Source organism: Calidris pugnax, unplaced genomic scaffold, assembly GCF_001431845.1.
Source record: "Calidris pugnax isolate Ruff unplaced genomic scaffold, ASM143184v1 scaffold199, whole genome shotgun sequence".
In the NCBI taxonomy this organism is placed as follows: domain Eukaryota; kingdom Metazoa; phylum Chordata; class Aves; order Charadriiformes; family Scolopacidae; genus Calidris; species Calidris pugnax.
In genome coordinates, this window is record NW_015090970.1 from 203,174 (window position 1) to 227,291 (window position 24,118).

Consider the following 24,118-nt stretch of genomic DNA (forward strand, 5'->3'; position numbering starts at 1 on the left):
AAGATTTGCACCACTTTATGTGGCTCTTTCTGTTTCACGCTGGAGAAAACCAACTATTGGATTTAGAACTTCTTTTTATTGCTCTTTCTGTTTAAATATTGATAGTAACAAAACCCTCTGTCCTGTTCTTTACCTGAAGCACTGAGCTGATGTAGCAGCTTCTGCCGCTTGGGCCCCAGTGAAGTCTAGTGTTTCTGGGCTGATACGTGTTCATCAGGTGAAGAACGTCTGGATGGAATATGTCATTGAGAGAAGTGTATTTTACCCTTAGTTTACCTTGTTACAGTTGCTTAATGGCAGGGTATCACATAGTACAAGTGCCTCTTCAGCGAGCACATTTAGTGAGAAGCCAGTAATCAATCCCGTTGCCACAAAGCAGGGGTAATGCATCTTTTTCATGGTTATTGATGAAGGTTAAAAGTAAGCTTTCTGGAAGCAGGTGGAATTACATTAATGCAGATAACAGTAGGACATCCACATTTTGAGGCATTGAAAGGAAGCTGCAGGCTGTTATTCTGCTATAGCAAATTGTGATATGTTCTAGTACAAAACATTTCTTTTTGAATTACAGGATGTGGAAGAATGGAACATTGGAAACCTGAACACCCTTTTGGACATGGTGGAACACGAATGTGGCATTATCATAGAAGGTGTGAACACTCCCTACCTCTACTTTGGGATGTGGAAGACGACGTTTGCTTGGCACACAGAGGACATGGATCTCTACAGTATCAACTACCTGCATTTTGGGGAGCCAAAATCCTGGTAAGTGTCAGAGTACTCGTAGATGGTGGGTACGTACCTTTGTCCTCTACTTTGAAACCACTACAATATCCTTTTCTTCAGGTGTGCCTAATTCCATCAGGTTTACCTAATCGCTCACTTCTCATTTTTTTCCTCCTCTCCTACTCTACATTAGAAAGCAATTTTACTTTCTTTCATGCTGTCTTGCTCAGAGGTCAAATTCTTGACTTTCTAGAACAGCAGCAGAATTAGGGAGACTTGTTGATACTGCAATTAAAACCAGATTTCAACACTTGGGGCTTTTTGAAAACTGGTGCACAGGAGAGCACTCCCACTAATCTGGAAGAGCAAATGGGGATGGGAATGTGTGGATGCTTCAGGTGCACTTTAATAGTGAAAGGCTGTTATTCTTGCATAATGCTGTAGGCAGGAAACATCTATTACTTTAAATTTTCTGTTATTTAAATATGTAAATATTCTTACAGCTCCAGGGAAAAGGTTAGGTCAAAGGGTTACTTTTCCATGGTTGATTCTTAGAATAACAATAAGCGTTTTTCAGCACTGTTGATCCGTAGACTGACAGGAAATAACTTTCCACAAAAATAATCAATAGATAAGGGTATAATTAAGAAGCTAGGAAATCTGGAATAAGTTACTGAGAACCAGTCTTCTTTTTTCTCAAGCCTCCAATTTAAAAGTATAACCAGAGAGGCTTAGCAACCCAGAAGAGCTTTATTGAAGATCTTGATGTGACTAATAAATATTGACATTTACGTGCATATTAGAGCTTAAATGTCACTGTGAAGCTGCTGTCATTGTGCCCTGGCAGTAGCAGACAAGATCCTCCCATGTCTCTGCAATATGAGTCCCTGGTGACACCGAGTATCTCCGGGCTGGTAGTGCCTGCGGGCACAGAAAAGCCACCAAGAGCAGAGGGGCTGTAATGAAGGGATGTAGAGTTCTGGTACAGTCTCAAAAAGGAGTGAAAGGAGGGGCTGAATCTGTAACATTCAGCTACAGTCTTACTGGGAATTTTTTTAATCTCTCCAATGTGTCAGAAAATCTGTTTTCCAACATACTTGGTTCTTAGCCTCCCTCTTTCAGGCAGACACATAAGGATTGTGCAGAATCTCCTACGATGCCTCTGTTAAACAAGCTTGATCTGGAGAAACAGATCTGTGGATTAGGAATGAAATGTGACATGTTCTCATTTGAGATACTGTCAATGTTTCCCTTCATCTTCAGAAGCAGTTCCTCCAACCCGTTTTTATTCTGTCCCCATCTCCAGCAGATGGTGCCACCAGCACAGGAAAGCGCCTCCTCTCCTCTGCTCTCCTCTCCTACCACCAGCAGAGTCGGTCTCTCCTTAGCGGTGGGTTTGGCACAGGAGAGGTGGCTGCTCTGAGGGTTGTAGGAGCAACACACCTGAGGTTTGCCTTAGATCACCTCTGTGTCTGACCGCTCCTTTCAGCGTTAATGAACCGCTAATCGGTTCTGCCTCATCTCTCTTCTGCTTGCTTTATGTTCCCGGCCCAGAATAGAGGGTTATCGCTTTCAAAAAGTAGAAATAAGAACAGATTACCTTGAAAAGAGAAGCTGGTTACAGCAGGGAAGTCATGGCTGTTCCACAAACTTTCACATTGTGAGCAAAAGTTGAAGAATAGATGCTAAATGAAGTATACATGGAGGCCTGACCTAAACTGTTTGTCTCCTTGCATTCATTTTAGGAGCTTCACACTGGGGTTTGGGTTTGATGCTTTTTGGGGTTTTTTTGGTGGTTTGGGAATATATTTTTTTTTTAATGGGGGAATTAATACTGTAGATACAGTATGTGGATATCCACATGCTGTTTATATCCTAAGGACGATAAACTCACTGTATGAAGCTGTGCCCCATCTTTTACTAAACGGTGTTTTTTCCTTATGTCCCTATGTTTGTTGATATGAAGCTGTTGCCTCATCTTTTACTAAACAGTGTTTTTTCCTTATGTCCCTATGTTTGTTGTTGTTTGGGTGGGAAATATGGATTGCACAGAAGAGAAACAAAAAACAAACCTCTAAACAGCAAAACCCAAAACACCTTTGTGAATCACAGAATTAAGAATGGGAAAGAAATGGAAATTGTAGCTGGAAAATTGCATCTGGCAAATATTAGCGCATTGCATAGAAGAGAAACAAACAAAACAAACCTCTAAACAGCAAAACCTGAAACACCTTTGTGAAGGTTAAGAATGGGAAAGAAGTGGAAATTCTAGCTGGAAAATTGCATCTGGCAAATATTAGATCTTAGAAGTTCTTGGTAGTTTTTATTTCTGTCAGATCTTCTCAGGATGTTGGGGAGATGCTGGGGAACATCTAATATTCCCCTAAGAGGGGTTTTAGCTGTTGAAAAGTTCACTGTTTATTATTGGAATAGAGAAGAGAAATCATAAAATCTTCTTGGAAAGGAGCCCAGGTGTTGGTGGTTAAAAATCAGAACAGGAACATGCTCTGCATCTGGTTGGGTTTTGGTTTGGGGTTTTTTTTTATGGTTGGTGGTTTTTTTTTGAAGTTACTTTTACCCCACTTAAAAAGGAGGGGAGGATTTTTATCCAGCCATTGAGTGTTTGTGTAGTTCTTTTATAGTAACTAGTTCTATAAACCTTACACGGTTGAGGGAAAATGAGAATTTTGAGGACAGACCATGTTTTGGGCAAAACGTTTTCCCATTCAGCTGAGTTTTCTTGTACAGATGACAGTGTGTAACACAAACCTGGATGTATTGTGACAGGATGCCACTGCTGCTTTGGCCGGGCTCCCTGCTGTTCCCTTAAGCATCAGGCAAGAGTATGCCACTTGCCCAAGTCATTTCTCCTTTGTTCCTCACTGTGACAGCTTCTGTTAATGAGTTCTCAAGCTCTTTTGTGAACAAGCATTGGCTTCTGAGGAGTAAATCATATCCCTTGGAGCAGACCTGGAACTTTCCAGGCACCCAGGAAATCACCCATTTTGTGGTTGGGATTGCAGTCGTCCCAGAGCTCAGCTGGGGGAGCTCTTGGCCTTCAGTGATGAAATTCCACTGGTGCAGCCTGGCTTTACTCAAAGATGGCTAAAATCTTGGTTCTGTTTTTCTGGCACCACCTCTGTGGAAATTTCCCAGCTTCCTTCATCCTTTTTATAGACTCTTTGACTCTGACAGTGATCGTCTTAGAAGCACCTCGGGGAATAGCAGGAGTGTGGAGAGTTAGGAAGTCTACCAGTTTGGGGTAGAGCTCTAAAATAAGAGGCAGAGTTATCGTTTGGTTGTCAGAGATATTTATATAGTGAAACCAGGGACCATGTATATTGATAGTATTCCGCTTCAAAATTTTCTGTTTAAAGACCATAACTCTTTCATCTTGTCTCCCATAAATTACCTGAGGCTACTTGAATCCAGGCTGTGCAGCTAAAGCCCTGCTTTGCTTTGCATGTAGGAGTGGTGAGAAGCCACCAGCTCTGTTCCCTTACGAAGGCAAGGTGGGAAAGGAACCAGCTGATTTGCTTCCCAGACCTCATTCGAGTGGGTTCTGCAAGAAATCTCTGTGTTTATTTGCTTTGGAAGAGGTGAAGTACCTTCGTGGGGGGTCTGGATGAAATGTTCAGTGAGAAGCCACCTCGGTGGACAAAGATAAGCTGAGAAAGGACTCTGTCTCATGGGTCAGGGAGGGCAGTTACTGAAGTTCTGTTCCTTTTGTGTCTTTCATTTCTGTCTTTGGAATTTTGGGGTTCTACCTGTTACAAAACAGGTGCTTTGGGGACTGTTAGGATTACAGTTAAAATAAATGTCTGTGACTCAACAACTGAAGATGGCTTCTCTGTACGACCTAATGAGCATCTGCTGGGTCATACAACTCCTTGATTAATGTGAGTCTCTGTCACTGCAGAGAAGTGCTGCTGCCAACACTTTCTCATCCTGTTTCTGTTCCATCAGCAGAGCAGAACAGGCTGCAGCGACACGAGGTGTCTCTACACGGAGCTGTGTCACCGAGGAGGCAGGTTAAGAAATTGTTCAGCCATAAGTGAGGTTCTTGAGCAGTAAAGGGTCACCCAGCGATGAGGGAGAGGAAAGGGGGTAATGGAAGACAGGTTTTTTTTTTCCTGCTTCCAGTCTCATTAAATTATTTATCTATGCGTGTAGATTGCAACCCATTTATTTCTTAAATTCTGTCTTGTGGCACCAGGAAGAGTGAATCCCTGTCCCTTTTGGGTCACGTGTGCCTCCCATTGAAAATGATCATGGTTTCTGCTGTGCCATTTCTTGGGTGGATGCATCTGGTCCGTGTTGCAGCCACACCATTGTTGTTTTTAACTGGGAAATGAGCCTTTTGGGCAGAGGAGGTGGCACAGGAGCTGCAGGGGCTTCCCACTGGAGACACTGGGAGCCAGAGCTGCTGCGTGACCCCCGTGGAGCAGCTGGGGCTGGGAGCTGCTGGGCTCAGCACTTGCTTGTTTCTCAAACTACAATAAAATGGCCCTCTCCCATTAGTAGTTTAATTACAACCTTTTCATAGTCTGTCCTCGGTTTTTTCATAAGTTTGAATGTATTTCATTTTGCAGCCCCATATTAAACCTTGTGGTAGGAGTTTTTACTGTATCAATTATACATATTATGTATAATTACCTGATACATTCATTCGCTGAGATCTAAAATAGAGCATATTGTCAAACGATGCGAACAGAAGACTGACTTTTATAATGACAGAAGCAACAAAACTGAATGCCAAGCCTCATACTTCATGGTGATTATGGCATTTTATTGAGGAACGTGTGTGTCTCAGCCCTTGCAATTTCAAAAAAGCGTATTTTTTTAAACACAGAGTTGCTGCACCATCACTTCGTTTCATCCCTGTAAAAATGTGCAATCCTTACCTCGAGGGCTTCCTGGGGTGGGGAAGTGCTGATAGAAACTTTGAATCTCAAGAATGTGAGTTTGCTGGGTATACTTTGGAGGTGTGATGTGTCCCTCTTGTCAACACTGTAACACCTGACGTTGGTAATAAGGTTATTTTTCTCAGATATTTTGTGGCTGATCTTGCTGTAAGAGCAACAATATTTAATATACCTCCTGTAAGTACTAATGGGATGTTACACTGTATTCTCTCTCCAAAACTGCAGGTGTTAAACCAGAGTGACACTGAGGATGGTAATTGATTTTATAAAATGTCCCTGTTTCCTTATCATGATGGATGTTTAATCCCCTTTAATTAAAATAGGGAGCCAGCTTTAGCTTTTAAGTTACATGGTCTCCTCTCCAAAACATTCCCTTGCTGAAAGTGGATCATGCCTAATCTGTTTGACTTTGATATCACAAAGTACACTTTATGCCAGAACAGCAGTTTATGTGGAATTAAGGACAAATTACCAAAGGAACTTTAAAATAATATGATTAGTTGAAAGCACTGGCCGCAGATACAATTACATTTTAAAAAGCACTTCTGGAATTCTCTTCTGTGAAAATCTTAAAGACCGCTTACTCAAAAGTCCATAGTTACCCCAGAACTTTGTTGGTTAAAGTATTTTAGAATTTCTGCTTTCTCTCCTCCAGGTGTCTGTCGAGGTTTCCAGGGTGGGGTAAGTTGTTCTGGAGGAGCTGGGGAGCACAAGTCCACGGGAGGACTTGCTTCTGTACCTTCTACAGTTGAATACATTTGTAGTATCTGTTACTGACGCCGCCATCGATAGGGAAACCTCTCTAACAGCGTTATGGTGGGGAGATTTAAAGCAAGACTTGATTGTTCCCCCAGGAGAGGATTGGAGAAGGAGCCCTCTTCATTCTTGGCTAAAAGAATACACTAAAGCAGCTGCAGATCCACAAGTGCGGAGGATCTTGCTGCTGATTTTATTTTTCATTGTTGTCTTCGGGAGCATTGCAGCTGTCTTAGAACTCTTGTCCTGCCCTCCCCCCAGGATAGAAAATGTTAATCCCTGGAAAACTATCTTGGAGAAGGAGAGTGACCTAATACAGTCGTGGAGCTTAACTCTTCCAGCTTTTCTCCTTCTCCATTTTCAGTGTAGGATGGCGGGCCCGTATCCCCATTCCCCCCTGTGGAATTCTGCACCATCCCTCTGCCTTAACACACTCTCACATATGCTGCAGTTTGTTGTGAACTTGATGTAATCTCATTTAAAGCAGCTGGGTTTAATGTTTGATACTGAATTGTATGGCAGCAGGGGGGAAAGGCCCTCGTCCCTTGCATCATTTACTGCCTTCTAACTATTTATGTCCCCTCGAGGGGCATTGCATAAGGCAGTTGAGTTGCTGAATTGATCAGATGTGATTATAAGTCTTGATTATTGGGATCTCAGTAACCTTTGCACCCTGGAGATCCTGTGAGTTTCTTAAAACTAGATTAGTGTTTTGCCCTTGAGGGAACTGAGGGCTCTGAATTTGTTTCACTGTGACTTTCCCTTTTGCTCCATAGAGAGAATTTTTTTTTTGTCCCTGAGTTTTACTTTTCCTAGTTCTTGGCATTAGGGAATTGGGAAGAAGATTCTACAGCCCTTCTTCCCTCCAATCCCCAAGGTCTGCCCCAGCCTTCTACACAAAGGGTGTGAGGTTGCCTTGTTCTTAAATGCGTGCCCGTATTTGCTGTTTGCGTGTTCTGCTCCTGACAGCAGAGATTTACAGGCTTGTTGGGGTGGAGTGGGGGAGAAAGGAGGGGCAGGGGAAGGCCATTTGGCCGTGATGGGCTCCTTGCAGCTCACAAATTTCCTTCCTGCCTCTGCTATCCCATGTAATCTGTTTTACAGCTCTGCAGTTTTGGATGGCGAAAGAGTAGAATTTATGGTGATGGTTGATTTATAGATTAACTGCAACACCATTTGCTCTCGGACAGATTTGGCAAAGCAAGACCCTTTTCTGTTGATAAAAGGGATAGGGGAAGGAACAGTGATATTCATTAAAAGAAATAAAAGGAAAGTGAGATAAAGTATGGCCAGGCAGAAGAGCTTTTCGCTCTCCTACCTCTTCCAAAGCCGTTAGGTGAGAGCTGCTTTGGAACAGGCTTTCAGCACCGAGAGTCCCTGTGCATGTTGATTTGCTCTGAGAATGGTGAAAGCGGTGATATATTGAGATGCAGAGTTGCATCCCCCTGTAATTCACTGATAAATGAGAGCAGTGCAGCAGTGAGTTATTAATACAGCCTTTCAAGCTTCATATACCGCAGTCATTAGTTAATCAATACAAGCCACACTAATACTACTAATATTCAAACCAGCTTTTCTCCAGGCTCCCCTCAGTCTGAGGGCACCGTTCGTCCTGGAGATGGTGCTGTGGGTGAAGGATGGTGTAAATCTCTTCCAGAGGGAGCAGTGTCTGTTTTAAAAATCCAAGGGATTGGCGGATTGTACAGAGACTGGATCTTGGGTGACTGGAAGGGTTTTAATGTGGTTAGGTCTTCAGACCAAACTATATGAAGAGTTATGATCTCTAACTTGTGTTATGTGGGTTATCTTCCCAATCAGGTGCCTGCAATTGGAATAGTGGAGATTTTTCTTTTTAATAGACTTAGATTTTTGTTGTGTTTTATTATGCTGTTGCAGGCAGGTTATTAAAAGATAATTCTTCTGATGCAGAGGAGGCCTGGTGTTGTGGAGAGGTAGGACTTCTGTGTTGCCTTTCTTCAGTTACCCTTATCTAACGCCAAGAGAACGGGCCATGAAGATCAAGCCAGACTCTTGGACTGATGGGATCAACTATGGAACTTGTCTGAGGAGGGAGTGTTGCTGTCTAAGAGCAGATGAGATGACCTCCATCTCCCTCCTCCTTCCTCTCAGCTCTGTGCTGTGCATGGGCTTCCCCCTCCAAAGCCCTCTTCTCTTTCTGTTTCTTATTCTTGTCTAAATCCACCGCAGAAGACAGGGTGTTAGTACCCAATTTTAGTTTTCAGTCTGTGCAGTTTATGCCCATCTTCATTGGGCCTATTTAGTTAGTTTATTGAAATTATAAACTCTTAGAGGTTGGGGTTCATTTGTGACTTGTACCTGAGTGAAGAGAAGATCCTTCCCATCTGTGGTTCATCTTTGTACCTTTCCATAAGATTCTTGGGAGATGACGATGCTGATCATAGAATGGTTTGGGTTGGAAGGGACCTTAAAGATCATAGAGTTCCAGCCCCCCTGCCCTGGGCAGGGACATCTCCCACCAGCCCAGGTTGCTCAAAGCTTCATCCAGCCTGGCCTTGAACCCCTCCAGGGATGGGGCAGCCACAGCTTCTCTGGGCATCTTCTCTGATCTATGACCCCATCCTCGTCTTTAAAGCAGCGTCTTCGAGTGGGCTCCTGCTCCAGTGCCAGTGTTTAATGCATGTTCTGCTGTTTCCGCCGGCACTAATAATTCATCACAGCTCAGTAGCCCCAGTCTGGATTGAGAGAAGCACGTCTTTGATCCAAGGAGGCTCTTGCTGCAACTCATTCTTGCGTTTTGAAAGTGTCTGCTCAAAGCTCAGGCCTGATTTGAAATGAAGATCTGTGGAAGTCTGACAGGATCACAGATTGGTTTTAATAACTGAGGCTTTTGAAGAGTGCACTCTGCCACTGAGACGAGATGGGAGGGAGATGTGTTTCCATGCTTCATATAACTCTTTCAGCCTGATCTGACTTGGGCCCTGTGGGAGAACAAGCTCGCAAATTCCGGCTTGGCATGGCGCTGAAGGACCAGAAGGAACCAACGGTGGTGCCGCAGAGCTTTGTCTTTATTCACATTTTGTTAACACGTTGGCAGAAACCAGCGGGGATTTTTTTTCTTTACTCAGCAGAGAAAATTGAGGTTGGGTGATGCCAAGTGCAGCACAAGTGTAGTTTAAAATAACAGAAGCCTGTGGTAATGACGGTACTTAAATAGCACTCGGCCTCGTCGGAGCGCTGTGCGATTGTTAACTAGTTAATGTTCTGAGTGGTACATGTGCTGGGTTTCTATCCCCTTCATTTCCAACTGGCCAATCAACGTGACAAAGGAGATCAAATAGAAGAAATAAAGGAAACTTTACAAACTGTGTCACTGATCTTTATCAAATCTTAGCTCTAACACTTGTGGCTTTGATGCCGACAAGAGCAGAGGCGCCCGGCTTCAAAGGAGGAGTTGGAGTTTGAAACAATCCAGTGTGATGGATGAGGAGTATTAAACCTTTGGAATGGGGTTTTTTTTCCCTCAAAAAAAGAAAAGTGTGTGTGTGTAGAGGTGTTGCACCTCTAGCACAAGGGGTTTCCTAATCCAAAGGTATCTTTCATGGCAAGTGAGCTGATTTCTTTTGTTCTACTGTAGGCAATTACTTGTATTTATTTCCAAGAGCCGTGAGCAGGAGCGTCCGTGTCCCTGTGCCCCGTAAAGGAGGCAGCTCTCCCAGGCCACTTTGGTGCAAGACAGGAACATCTGTGATCTCCCCTGGTTATGGCTCTTCTCCTTGTTTCTTGACTTGCATTGAGGTATTTTTTTTAGAAGGGCAGGTCTTTGAAGCATAATCTTTGTTTTTCTTTATATTAGCGCGGTATCCACTACAAAAAGCAACCAGTAATTAATAATGTGATTACCAGTTTGGGGAAGTAAGTCTGATGTGAACAGGGCCTTCAAAACAAATAAGAGACAATGGTAAGGGAATGAATATTGTAGTCATTCATCTCTGTTGAATTGTATAGTAATTATCTTCTTGGCCAAACTGAATGAATAAATGATTTTCTAATGTTTTTCCCAAAACACCTTTTTCTTAGTAAAATACCCCATTTCCACTGCTCATTCACTGAGTGCAGCCACAGACTCTGGGTTTATTTTATTCATGTGGAAGGAGAGTCGCTCCAATGTGATTTGTAATTTTGTTCTTTGTGCCTGGCATTTGTTGCTCTGAAGCTTTTCCTGGGCTGGTGCATTGACAGGCCTTCCAAGAGCAGATGGTTGTTCGTTTTAAACTCTCTGTTTTCAAATAGTATTTAAAAATTCCATTTGAGTTCTGGGGAAAAAAAATCTCCCTTTTTGTATTCATTGAGTTTTGGGTTAGTGAAACAATGTGAAAGTAGCCAATTGCTCGGTTGTTTTGAGTAAGTCTTGTATTTAAAAGTTCAGGTGTTTCTCTTGAAAATTGATATGGCTTTAAAATCTGAGTTTTTAAAAGCTGCTGCCTAATGTCATTTCTTGAAACTAATGCCTCTTTAACACTATTTCTAGCTCATGGCAACTTTAAGGGTTAATGTAATAGGTACAAATTAGGTTTGACTCTTTATCATCAACAGTCAATCCATAAGGATTGGATCCCAGCTCCAGAGTGACAAGAGATATTCTGCCCAGTGTTACTGGAAAAACAACCTGTGGGTCTGTAATTGCACACAGTTTAGTTTCCTAAGGGAAGGAGGAAGTTTCTCATCTTCCTTACTGTTCTCTCGGCAGCAAAATTGCTTGTCATTTCTTCGCATTGTGTTTGGGAATGGGGTTGATAATTAGGCAGCTACGCACATGGAGAAGAGGTTTTTACTGAGTGAAATGGGCTCCGTGGTGTAAGTGCTGGGAGTACTTACTGGTATTCAGGTCCTTTCGGAGTGGGTTTTGTCCTGCTTTTCTTCCTGTGCCGGTTCCCAAAGGCTTGTGCTTGAGCAGCTGTCTGCAGAGCTCATTTTTCTCCGAGCTTTAGAAGACAGGTTGATTTGGTGTGTTTGTGTGGTTGTAATCTTGTTCTGTCATTACCTATTTACTCCTTATTATGGCTTTCTGAGCAGATACTCCCCAGCCTCTGTGTTTATCTTTCTCCCTATGTGTATTTCAATAAAAATGTCATTATTTGAAATCATTGACACTGCTGGTTAAAGATACTGAATTCCATCATCTATTGTCCTGTAAAATGATCCATTAAAGATAAAACTGCAGACACTCGATAAAGGTTCTTTCCCAGGAACAAGGAGCTCTCTGATCCATGTGTGATCTTATCTCCGGAGCACGTGTTTGCGTTCTTGATGTGAAGGAGCCACAACAGGAGGGGATGGAGGAGGGAGGCCGGAGATTTTTTCCTTTCCCAACAGTGATCTTGAGAAGGGAAACTGGATACTTCACAGCAAATTCACTGCGGGGGAGCCTCAGCTATTGATGAGGAGAAGAAGAAAGGGAGTTGATTTCTTGTCTTTTAACAAACTGGGAAGGAGAGAGGGATGAAGGGAGGTGAAACATGGAGGAAAGGTGACCATGAGAGGGAGGGAGATGACAGCGCTATCGACGGAGGAACGATCCATTCTTCTTGTTGATATGCCCTTTTTTTTTTTTTTTCACATAGGCTGCAAAACAGCTCAAAATAATGTGGAAAAACCTACTTTTGTTGCTCTGAGTTTTGCTCTGACACTGCTAGGAGATGTAGTATCATAACAGGTTTTACCTTGTGGAAAAATTAGGCCTTTGAAGCAGGGTATGAATTTTGCAAATGAGGGACTACCCTGTATGGAGTGGTGGTTCTTAATGGCTTTTATTGGGTGATAAATATTCTTGATGGACTAAGGGGTTTTCTTCGGAGGCATCACTGCTGCCACGGGGGCTAAAGATGGGTTGAAGGGTCAGGGTTCAGATTATGTGCTTATGGGCACACTTTGTCTTACAGAGATTGAAATAATAGCTTTTTATTCTGCCTGTCATGACTGAGAGTAGGTTGGCATTTGCATCTTCAAAGGGTCAATATTCTTGGCACAAATAAATCTGCTTTGAAGACAGACAACTAACCCCCAGCTCGACACATGGTCTTAGGCATTTTAAATGTGCTGTTCTCTTTTTGTTTCTGTTCCTTATTTCGGTAATTATAGCCTGTTAAACTGCGTGGGTCCTGTTTGGCCAGACCTTGTGCAGGCACTGTGAAATTAACTTTCTTACCTTCTCCCATGAATCGGACTGAAGTGACATTTCCAAAGCCTTGTGGTCGATCCTCCTGCCCGTGGTGGCCAGTCTCTAGTAGAGTGTGGGTGCAAGAGATTTAGTAACCTAATCATTGCTTAATTGCTCTGTGTGGGTGCAGGGAGAGGCTGATGCGTAATGAGGTGGGGAGGAAAGGTGTTGGAACTATCAAAAACTCATGTGTGTGTGACAACTGTAGGAAGAAAAGGTCTTGGAAGCTTTGGGGGGAGGTTGAGCTAAGGGACAGGACGGTCTGGTCCTCTGCCAAAGCAGGTGATGGCTTCAGGGGAAGACAGTTATTGTAGAATCTTTGGGTTGGAAAGGATCTTAGAGCTTAAACCCATTTCCCTGCCATGGAAGCATTTGGTCTCAATCCCTCTAAAGTCAATGTGTTTTCTATCACAGAATGCTTAGTTTGGAAGGGACCTTAAAGCCCATCCAGTGCCACCCCCTGCCCTGGGCAGGGACACCTCCCACCACACCAGGTTGCTCCAAGCCCCCTCCAACCTGCCCTTGAACCCCTCCAGGGATGGGGCAGCCCCAGCTTCTCTGGCCAACCTGGGCCAGGCTCTCACCACCCTCCCAGCAAAGAAAGTCTTCCAAAGTAAAGAATTTCTTCTTAAATGGAGAGAAACCAGTAGAGGACCGCCTTCGTTACGGATAAAGTTCTTAATAGCTTTCAGTGGCCAAGACAGTGACAAAATGGAATTGCACCCTCTTTGAAGAAGCAGTGGTTGAGGAGACAGAGTCTGAGCTGGGCTGGAAAGTCCCTGAAGAGCACCTGATGCTGGAAACTGTCCCTGCCGTAGTGACTTCCCCGTTATGTCATCTCTTAACATCTTCTGAACTGGTCCTTGTATCCTGGGATGATCTGTCTGCTCTTTTTTACTGACACACTCATTTAATTCTTAACTCACAAGACATTTGCTTATTTATTTTCATTGTTCCTGATAATAATTCTAAGCCATTAGAGGGGAAAATTGTATTCAAAAATGCTGTTTCACACTTTATTTGTTTGATGATTTAGAGCGATAGAAAATAGCACATTTGCTGGCTTTTATAGTCTGATAATTATCCGCATCCATCAAGCCATTCCAGGGGAATAAACAAAACACCAAGAAAATTACACTATTAATGGCATCCTTTATGGCAAATAGGAAGGATCTTTCTTTTGTGTTCAGGGTGAAAAAGGGACTGTCCGGTTAAACTTATGGTACCAAAAGGAAACTATGACTGTAGGGAAATGATTTGTCTCACCCATTGTAGCTTTGGGGCAGATGCCTCTGGCCCCGTGACCCCCATGTCTAGTAATTATGACCAGAATCCGTTTTGCAGGATACTCAAGAACTCAGAAAAAACTCTGCAGAAGTAGAGATCAGAAATGCATGGATTAGGTTTTGCAAAATAAGTTGGGAAGCTGAAAGTCTTTCACATAGAACAGTAAGTTCTGAATCTGTAAAAGTGATACTTAATCCATTTCAGGGCCCTTCTCTTGTTTTGGTAGAAAGAGTAGGAAAAGGTAATTTAACAGGATCAATATATTACTTTCAGATTGTTGACTTCGGGGTAAGATGACATTTGAGTCGTATAGCTAGAACTCTTTTATATCTTGAATTTTTTTCCCCCTCTTGTGTAAATCTTGTGTTCCCTGGCGAAGCAGCCAGAGATGTTATTCACAGTGTAATCCCAAAAATTGCTGAGTGGCAGCTTTTCAGCTTAAACTCAGCCCTTTGTCTTGGTCACCCACTGCAAGGCTGACCCTGGGCCGTACGTCCTTGGGACATTAGTCTCTCGGTGTGTTTGCAAGCCCAGTTTCTTGACAGTTCGATATATTTAAAAACAGTTGCTGGTTGAGCACTATTTAAGTAAAACTTCACTTTTGTTGGGGAACCAGGTTGAACCAGGAGAGACAGATTCTGCGCTTGAAGGTCAGCGTTTTGGGCGCTGATGTGTTTTCTGGGGGCTGCTGCAGATGGTTTCTCTGAAGCAGAAGTAGTCTATAAAAAGTTGGTTCTTAAGAAGGGCTGGTAACATATTTATGCTGCCACCATCACTTCTCTTTAGTTTAGGTTGTTTGGGGCTGTGGAAAATCCTTGCTCTGTCTTTGCTGTGGTTAAAAGGAAGTGTCTGCTCGGGGTCGGATCGAAGTGAGTCCTTGTCTGCACCTAATTCATTCCTGCTGGGGCAAAGGGATGTCACCAAACTGCTTCCCTCAGCAGGGGTGAAAAGCATCAGGCAGTTCTCAGTCTCAACAGCCCAATCCGGGCATATTGTAGTCTATTTTGATATAAAAGTGATATTTTGCTTATTTTTGAGATTTTTTTTTTTTAATCTTCCTTTGTCTTCGTGGAATGTATTTGTGCTATGAGCTGAATGGGGCAGAGAAGGGAAGCAGTTTTACATGTGTTTTGATCAGTGTTTTTTAAAAGATTTTAATAGGGTGGACTTTTTTATTATTTTTGTCTTCATGGAATGTATTTGTGCTCTGATCTGAATGGGGCAGAAAAGGGAAGCAGTTTTACATGTGTTTTGATTAGTGTTTTTTAAAAGATTTTAATAGGGTGGAGTTTGGGGGTATTTTTCTAGAGGAAACCTACTACATTCAGTATTTAGGCTGGGTTAGTAAAGGAAAATAACCATATTATTTGGGACGGAAAAAAAAATCTTAAAATATTCAAAGTCATGCACAGGACTTTGAGAAAGAGAAGAGAGAAAAGAAATTATTGGAGAGAAAGAAATTATTGGATATGCTTTACCATGCATAATCTTGTCAGTTGTCTCTGGAATTGAGGATGTTTTGCTGTTGCTCCGAGCCCCGGCCGTGGGTGTGAGAGGTGGGGTAAGAAATCCTACGGAACGACGGTGTTTTGGGGGTTCCCTCTCTCTCTTTCTCTCTTTCTTTTGGAGTTTCATCCCCACGAAGCGCCCGGCCGTTTGTCATGGTGAGAGCAGGAGGATGGTACCATAAGGTCGTACACAAAAGCCAGCCCTTGGTGGATGTTTCCGTGCTCAATAACAGTCCTCCTTTGATTGCAGCAATTTCTAATCTTTCCGTGTCGCCTCCGTTGTTATTCTACCTTATAATCAATCATTTTCTGTCGAAATAGAGCTGGCTCAATCTGTGCCGTCCTTGCAGGAGCCTTCTGTTTCTCTTACTCGTTTTAAATAGCAGCCCAAATTCTTTCCTTACTGCCTATCTTTATGTAAATCAGTCAGATTTGGGAGTGTAACTTAAAAGCAAAATTTGACCCACTTTTAATTCTCTCCTGCAGTTAATTTTGTGAATTCCTAAGAATAAACGTATAAGGATGTCACGGGCTCTGCTTCCTAAAAGACTGACCCAAACAAAAAAAAGTTAATTTCTATAATTGGAGTCAGCTATTACCAAGAGGCTGTTCTGTGGTAGGGTTTTCTGATTTGTATATTATTACATATAGTTCTTTTCTACAGGCTGGAAATTCCTCCTCTCCTGCTGGTTTCTCTCCAAGCAAGTCCTTTTTCTTTGTCTCTCCATGGACCTCTCTCTAAAGAGCTCCGCTTGGCTTTTTGCAGTCTGCAGTTTCAGATAACACAATAACCATGTTCCAATGTATTAAACTTTTAACATCCTCAAGATTCAATTAATCTTATCTTTACAACTCCCAATTACAGGCACTAATTAAGTGAAGGTTGCATTGTAGACGGGGGATATTACATTAATCATCGGCAGCCTTGTAGCCATAAATTAGTTCTTTCCCAATCCTTCAGCGTTTTTCCCAGAAGGAATGGAATGTCTCATTTCCCTGTTTTAAGGGACATTAATCCCACAAAGGAGCTTTGGATCGGGATTAGTTTTATCACGTTTATGTAAGTGATGAATGGTCTTTGTAAAAGGAAAGCCACTAGCTTTGTCCCAGACAAATGAAATTGAATTGTTTGATAATTATGCAATTTAAGGCACTGTCAAACTTTGGTTGGAGAATGTTGGGAGCCCATTGCGATATTTATTATTTTACAAGATTAGGTGCTACATACTGTTTTCATTTAGATTTTTTTTTTTTTAAGCCATCAATTTAAATCGGCTTAATGTCTAAATCTTGAAGCATCCTATGTATGATTTCTGTCCTTTATCATCTTTTCTAACCTGCCAGACCACACCAGGTAAATTTCGGTTTTGTACAAAACCAATATGAGATATAACTTCTGTTATTTCTCTTTACATTGTAGATAAACTTTAGACTTAAAAATTGAGAAACTGAGCAAAGGGGTTGATGGAAAGTCCTGTAAAATCAGGTGTATTTTGAGATATTTGTGATAATTAGAGCAATACTATTTACCTGTTGTTGAGATTGTGCAGTTGCCTGCAACAATATCCTGTTCTCAGCTTGTTATAATGAGGCGCGATGGTTTTGACATCTTTATTGGAAATAACAAAAATAATGCATTTTTTATTATTCACATGGAACAGAAGTTATAGCTGGCAATAAATGTCATTCTTGCAAATGTAAATTTTCAAAATTCACTGTTATAAAAAATGGTATGAGAGAGGCATTTAATTCGCTGCAGTATGTAAACAATAATTTACCAAATTCCATTGACATTGTTATGTGTGTCGTCCTGTTAAACATGTTTAAGTGTATCATGGCATTTAGTTACCTCCTTAGAACCTGAATACATAAAGTCTTCATCGCCCGATTTTTGCTTTGGTGAATACTGAGGTGGTCTAACATCGAAGCAGGAAGATAAGGAACAACTTTTGGAGAAGAAAACCAACTGTTTAAAACTTTTCTGTTTGTTTTTTAACTAAACATCACGCACAACACTTTTTCTGCAACTATTAGAAGCCTTTTTCTGCATTTTTTTTCAATGTACACAGACCCTCCATCACACCTTTTCAGCCCATCTGAAGTTTTTTGCCTCTCAATCTTTAGCACAAACCTCATGGTTTTATTTTGCAGATCTCTTTCCAGCAGAAAACATGCCCGCTCTTCCCTGCACTGATTTATTTCTGGGGTTTCCAGTGCTGTCTCATCACTTTGTCTTCTCGATTTTCCTTCTGTGATACCGATTTAAAAAATAGCAGGAAAAATACCACACATCATATAACATGTCGAAGGAATTTTATTAAAATACTGGCTTTCTTCCATGTATTGTAATTATGTGTTATTGATACCTTCCAGACTTCTAAGATGTTGGTTGTATTTCCAGATGTTAATTGTAAGTTTGCTGGGCTAAAAGTTATTCCCACACTTGTTTCTAGCCGCTTTTTTCTTTGACTGTTTTCAGGTTATAGTGATTTTTCTTTTTCTTTTCTTTTGTGTTACCTTTCTCCCAGGTACGCCATACCTCCGGAACACGGCAAGAGGCTGGAACGCCTGGCGAAAGGTGAGCTTTGGATTGACACATGGGTGTGTTCTTGGTTGGTTTTTAAACATATTGATAAAGAATCAACATTGAACTGGCCGTTATTTAATCTTGCAAGAGGTTCATTGTTGTAAGAGCTTCAGAGTCAGAAAACTTGTCAGTGAACTCTCCTACTACTACGACTCTTTTCTCAAAGCCTCTGTCTTCTGATGCAGCGTGGCCTTTTTTTTTTTTTTCACATAGGCTGCAAAACAGCTCAAAATAATGTGGAAAAACCTACTTTTGTTGCTCTGAGTTTTGCTCTGACACTGCTAGGAGATGTAGTATCATAACGGGTTTTACCTTGTGGAAAAATTAGGCCTTTGAAGCAGGGTATGAATTTTGCAAATGAGGGACTACCCTGTATGGAGTGGTGGTTCTTAATGGCTTTTATTGGGTGATAAATATTCTTGATGGACTAAGGGGTTTTCTTCGGAGGCATCACTGCTGCCACGGGGGCTAAAGATGGGTTGAAGGGTCAGGGTTCAGATTATGTGCTTATGGGCACACTTTGTCTTACAGAGATTGAAATAATAGCTTTTTATTCTGCCTGTCATGACTGAGAGTAGGTTGGCATTTGCATCTTCAAAGGGTCAATATTCTTGGCACAAATAAATCTGCTTTGAAGACAGACAACTAACCCCCAGCTCGACACATGGTCTTAGGCATTTTAAATGTGCTGTTCTCTTTTTGTTTCTGTTCCTTATTTCAGTAATTATAGCCTGTTAAACTGCGTGGGTCCTGTTTGGCCAGACCTTGTGCAGGCACTGTGAAATTAACTTTCTTACCTTCTCCCATGAATCGGACTGAAGTGACATTTCCAAAGCCTTGTGGTCGATCCTCCTGCCCGTGGTGGCCAGTCTCTAGTAGAGTGTGGGTGCAAGAGATTTAGTAACCTAATCATTGCTTAATTGCTCTGTGTGGGTGCAGGGAGAGGCTGATGCGTAATGAGGTGGGGAGGAAAGGTGTTGGAACTATCAAAAACTCATGTGTGTGTGACAACTGTAGGAAGAAAAGGTCTTGGAAGCTTTGGGGGGAGGTTGAGCTAAGGGACAGGACGGTCTGGTCCTCTGCCAAAGCAGGTGATGGCTTCAGGGGAAGACAGTTATTGTAGAATCTTTGGGTTGGAAAGGACCTTAGAGCTTAAACCCATTTCCCTGCCATGGAAGCATTTGGTTGCAATCCCTCAAAATTCAAGGTGTTTTCTGTCATAGAATGCTTAGATTGGAAGGGACCTTAAAGGCCACCCAGGGCCACCCGCTGCCCTGGGCAGGGACACCTCCCACCAGCCCAGGTTGCTCCAAGCCCCCTCCAACCTCACCTAGAACCCCTCCAGGGCTGGGGCAGCCACAGCTTCTCTGGCCAACCTGGGCCAGGCTCTCACCACCCTCCCAGCAAAGAAAGTCTTCCAAAGTAAAGAATTTCTTCTTAAATGGAGAGAAACCAGTAGAGGACCGCCTTCGTTATGGATAAAGTTCTTAATAGCTTTCAGTGGCCAAGACAGTGACAAAATGGAATTGCACCCTCTTTGAAGAAGCAGTGGTGAGGAGACAGAGTCTGAGCTGGGCTGGAAAGTCCCTGAAGAGCACCTGATGCTGGAAACTGTCCCTGCCATAGTGACTTCCCCGTTATGTCATCTCTTAACATCTTCTGAACTGGTCCTTGTATCCTGGGATGATCTGTCTGCTCTTTTTTACTGACACACTCATTTAATTCTTAACTCACAAGACATTTGCTTATTTATTTTCATTGTTCCTGATAATAATTCTAAGCCATTAGAGGGGAAAATTGTATTCAAAAATGCTGTTTCACACTTTATTTGTTTGATGATTTAGAGCGATAGAAAATAGCACATTTGCTGGCTTTTATAGTCTGATAATTATCCGCATCCATCAAGCCATTCCAGGGGAATAAACAAAACACCAAGAAAATTACACTATTAATGGCATCCTTTATGGCAAATAGGAAGGATCTTTCTTTTGTGTTCAGGGTGAAAAAGGGACTGTCCGGTTAAACTTATGGTACCAAAAGGAAACTATGACTGTAGGGAAATGATTTGTCTCACCCATTGTAGCTTTGGGGCAGATGCCTCTGGCCCCGTGACCCCCATGTCTAGTAATTATGACCAGAATCCGTTTTGCAGGATACTCAAGAACTCAGAAAAAACTCTGCAGAAGTAGAGATCAGAAATGCATGGATTAGGTTTTGCGAAACAAGTTGGGAAGCTGAAAGTCTTTCACATAGAACAGTAAGTTCTGAATCTGTAAAAGTGATACTTAATCCATTTCAGGGCCCTTCTCTTGTTTTGGTAGAAAGAGTAGGAAAAGGTAATTTAACAGGATCAATATATTACTTTCAGATTGTTGACTTCGGGGTAAGATGACATTTGAGCCGTATAGCTAGAACTCTTTTATATCTTGAATTTTTTTCCCCCTCTTGTGTAAATCTTGTGTTCCCTGGCGAAGCAGCCAGAGACGTTATTCACAGTGTAATCCCAAAAATTGCTGAGTGGCAGCTTTTCAGCTTAAACTCAGCCCTTTGTCTTGGTCACCCACTGCAAGGCTGACCCTGGGCCGTACGTCCTTGGGACATTAGTCTCTCGGTGTGTTTGCAAGCCCAGTTTCTTGACAGTTCGATATATTTAAAAACAGTTGCTGGTTGAGCACTATTTAAGTAAAACTTCACTTTTATTGGGGAACCAGGTTGAACCAGGAGAGACAGATTCTGCGCTTGAAGGTCAGCGTTTTGGGCGCTGATGTGTTTTCTGGGGGCTGCTGCAGATGGTTTCTCTGAAGCAGAAGTAGTCTATAAAAAGTTAGTTCTTAAGAAAGGCTGGTAACGTATTTATGCTGCCACCATCACTTCTCTTAGGTTGTTTGGGGCTGTGGAAAATCCTTGCTCTGTCTTTGCTGTGGTTAAAAGGAAGTGTCTGCTCGGGGTCGGATCGAAGTGAGTCCTTGTCTGCACCTAATTCATTCCTGCTGGGGCAAAGGGATGTCACCAAACTGCTTCCCTCAGCAGGGGTGAAAAGCATCAGGCAGTTCTCAGTCTCAACAGCCCAATCCGGGCATATTGTAGTCTATTTTGATATAAAAGTGATATTTTGCTTATTTTTGAGATTTTTTTTTTTTAATCTTCCTTTGTCTTCGTGGAATGTATTTGTGCTATGAGCTGAATGGGGCAGAGAAGGGAAGCAGTTTTACATGTGTTTTGATCAGTGTTTTTTAAAAGATTTTAATAGGGTGGAGTTTGGGGGTATTTTTCTAGAGGAAACCTACTACATTCAGTATTTAGGCTGGGTTAGTAAAGGAAAATAACCATATTATTTGGGACGGAAAAAAAAATAATCTTAAAATATTCAAAGTCATGCACATGACTTTGAGAAAGAGAAAAGAAATTATTGGATATGCTTTACCATGCATAATCTTGTCAGTTGTCTCTGGAATTGAGGATGTTTTGCTGTTGCTCCGAGCCCCGGCCGTGGGTGCGAGAGGTGGGGTAAGAAATCCTACAGAATGACAGTGTTTTGTGGGTTCCCTCTCTCTCTTTCTCTCTTTCTCTTGGAGTTTCGTCCCCACAAAGTGCCCGGCCGTTTGTCATGGTGAGAGCAGGAGGATGGTACCATAAGGTCGTACACAAAAGCCAGCCCTTGGTGGATGTTTCCGTGCTCAATAACAGTCCTCCTTTGATTGCAGCAATTTCTAATCTTTCCGTGTCGCCTCCGTTGTTATTCTACCTTATAATCAATCATTTTCTGTCGAAATAGAGCTGGCTCAATCTGTGCCGTCCTTGCAGGAGCCTTCTGTTTCTCTTACTCGTTTTAAATAGCAGCCCAAATTCTTTCCTTGCTGCCTATCTTTATGTAAATCAGTCAGATTTGGGAGTGTAACTTAAAAGCAAAATTTGACCCACTTTTAATTCTCTCCTGCAGTTAATTTTGTGAATTCCTAAGAATAAACGTATAAGGATGTCACGGGCTCTGCTTCCTAAAAGACTGACCCAAACAAAAAAAAGTTAATTTCTATAATTGGAGTCAGCTATTACCAAGAGGCTGTTCTGTGGTAGGGTTTTCTGATTTGTATATTATTACATATAGTTCTTTTCTACAGGCTGGAAATTCCTCCTCTCCTGCTGGTTTCTCTCCAAGCAAGTCCTTTTTCTTTGTCTCTCCGTGGACCTCTCTCTAAAGAGCTCCGCTTGGCTTTTTGCAGTCTGCAGTTTCAGATAACACAATAACCATGTTCCAATGTATTAAACTTTTAACATCCTCAAGATTCAATTAATCTTATCTTTACAACTCCCAATTACAGGCACTAATTAAGTGAAGGTTGCATTGTAGACGGGGGATATTACATTAATCATCGGCAGCCTTGTAGCCATAAATTAGTTCTTTCCCAATCCTTCAGCGTTTTTCCCAGAAGGAATGGAATGTCTCATTTCCCTGTTTTAAGGGACATTAATCCCACAAAGGAGCTTTGGATCGGGATTAGTTTTATCACGTTTATGTAAGTGATGAATGGTCTTTGTAAAAGGAAAGCCACTAGCTTTGTCCCAGACAAATGAAATTGAATTGTTTGATAATTATGCAATTTAAGGCACTGTCAAACTTTGGTTGGAGAATGTTGGGAGCCCATTGCGATATTTATTATTTTACAAGATTAGGTGCTACATACTGTTTTCATTTAGATTTTTTTTTTTTTAAGCCATCAATTTAAATCGGCTTAATGTCTAAATCTTGAAGCATCCTATGTATGATTTCTGTCCTTTATCATCTTTTCTAACCTGCCAGACCACACCAGGTAAATTTTGGTTTTGTACAAAACCAATATGAGATATAACTTCTGTTATTTCTCTTTACATTGTAGATAAACTTTAGACTTAAAAATTGAGAAACTGAGCAAAGGGGTTGATGGAAAGTCCTGTAAAATCAGGTGTATTTTGAGATATTTGTGATAAGTAGAGCAATACTATTTACCTGTTGTTGAGATTGTGCAGTTGCCTGCAACAATATCCTGTTCTCAGCTTGTTATAATGAGGCGCGATGGTTTTGACATCTTTATTGGAAATAACAAAAATAATGCATTTTTTATTATTCACATGGAACAGAAGTTATAGCTGGCAATAAATGTCATTCTTGCAAATGTAAATTTTCAAAATTCACTGTTATAAAAAATGGTATGAGAGAGGCATTTAATTCGCTGCAGTATGTAAACAATAATTTACCAAATTCCATTGACATTGTTATGTGTGTCGTCCTGTTAAACATGTTTAAGTGTATCATGGCATTTAGTTACCTCCTTAGAACCTGAATACATAAAGTCTTCATCGCCCGATTTTTGCTTTGGTGAATACTGAGGTGGTCTAACATCGAAGCAGGAAGATAAGGAACAACTTTTGGAGAAGAAAACCAACCGTTTAAAACTTTTCTGTTTGTTTTTTAAATAAACATCACACACAGCACTTTTTCTGCAACTATTAGAAGCCTTTTTCTGCATTTTTTTTCAATGTACACAGACCCTCCATCACACCTTTTCAGCCCATCTGAAGTTTTTTGCCTCTCAATCTTTAGCACAAACCTCATGGTTTTATTTTGCAGATCTCTTTCCAGCAGAAAACATGCCCGCTCTTCCCTGCACTGATTTATTTCTGGGGTTTCCAGTGCTGTCTCATCACTTTGTCTTCTCGATTTTCCTTCTGTGATACCGATTTAAAAAATAGCAGGAAAAATACCACACATCATATAACATGTCGAAGGAATTTTATTAAAATACTGGCTTTCTTCCATGTATTGTAATTATGTGTTATTGATACCTTCCAGACTTCTAAGATGTTGGTTGTATTTCCAGATGTTAATTGTAAGTTTGCTGGGCTAAAAGTTATTCCCACACTTGTTTCTAGCCGCTTTTTTCTTTCACTGTTTTCAGGTTATAGTGATTTTTCTTTTTCTTTTCTTTTGTGTTACCTTTCTCCCAGGTACGCCATACCTCCGGAACACGGCAAGAGGCTGGAACGCCTGGCGAAAGGTGAGCTTTGGGCAGACACGTGGGTGTGTTCTTGGTTGGTTTTTAAACATATTGATAAAGAATCAACATTGAACTGGCCGTTATTTAATCTTGCAAGA

At 41.7% G+C, this 24,118-nt stretch overlaps 1 protein-coding gene across 1 annotated transcript in view; it reads left to right on the forward strand.

The window, feature by feature from the left end:
• KDM4B (lysine (K)-specific demethylase 4B) overlaps window positions 1-24,118 on the forward strand; it is a 96,984-nt gene that overhangs the window by 4,843 nt on the left and 68,023 nt on the right. The window contains exons 4-5 of the mRNA XM_014952881.1: window positions 572-765; window positions 17,930-17,979. Of these exons, the coding sequence (XP_014808367.1) occupies window positions 572-765; window positions 17,930-17,979 (244 nt within the window). The remainder of the gene's footprint in view (window positions 1-571; window positions 766-17,929; window positions 17,980-24,118) is intronic.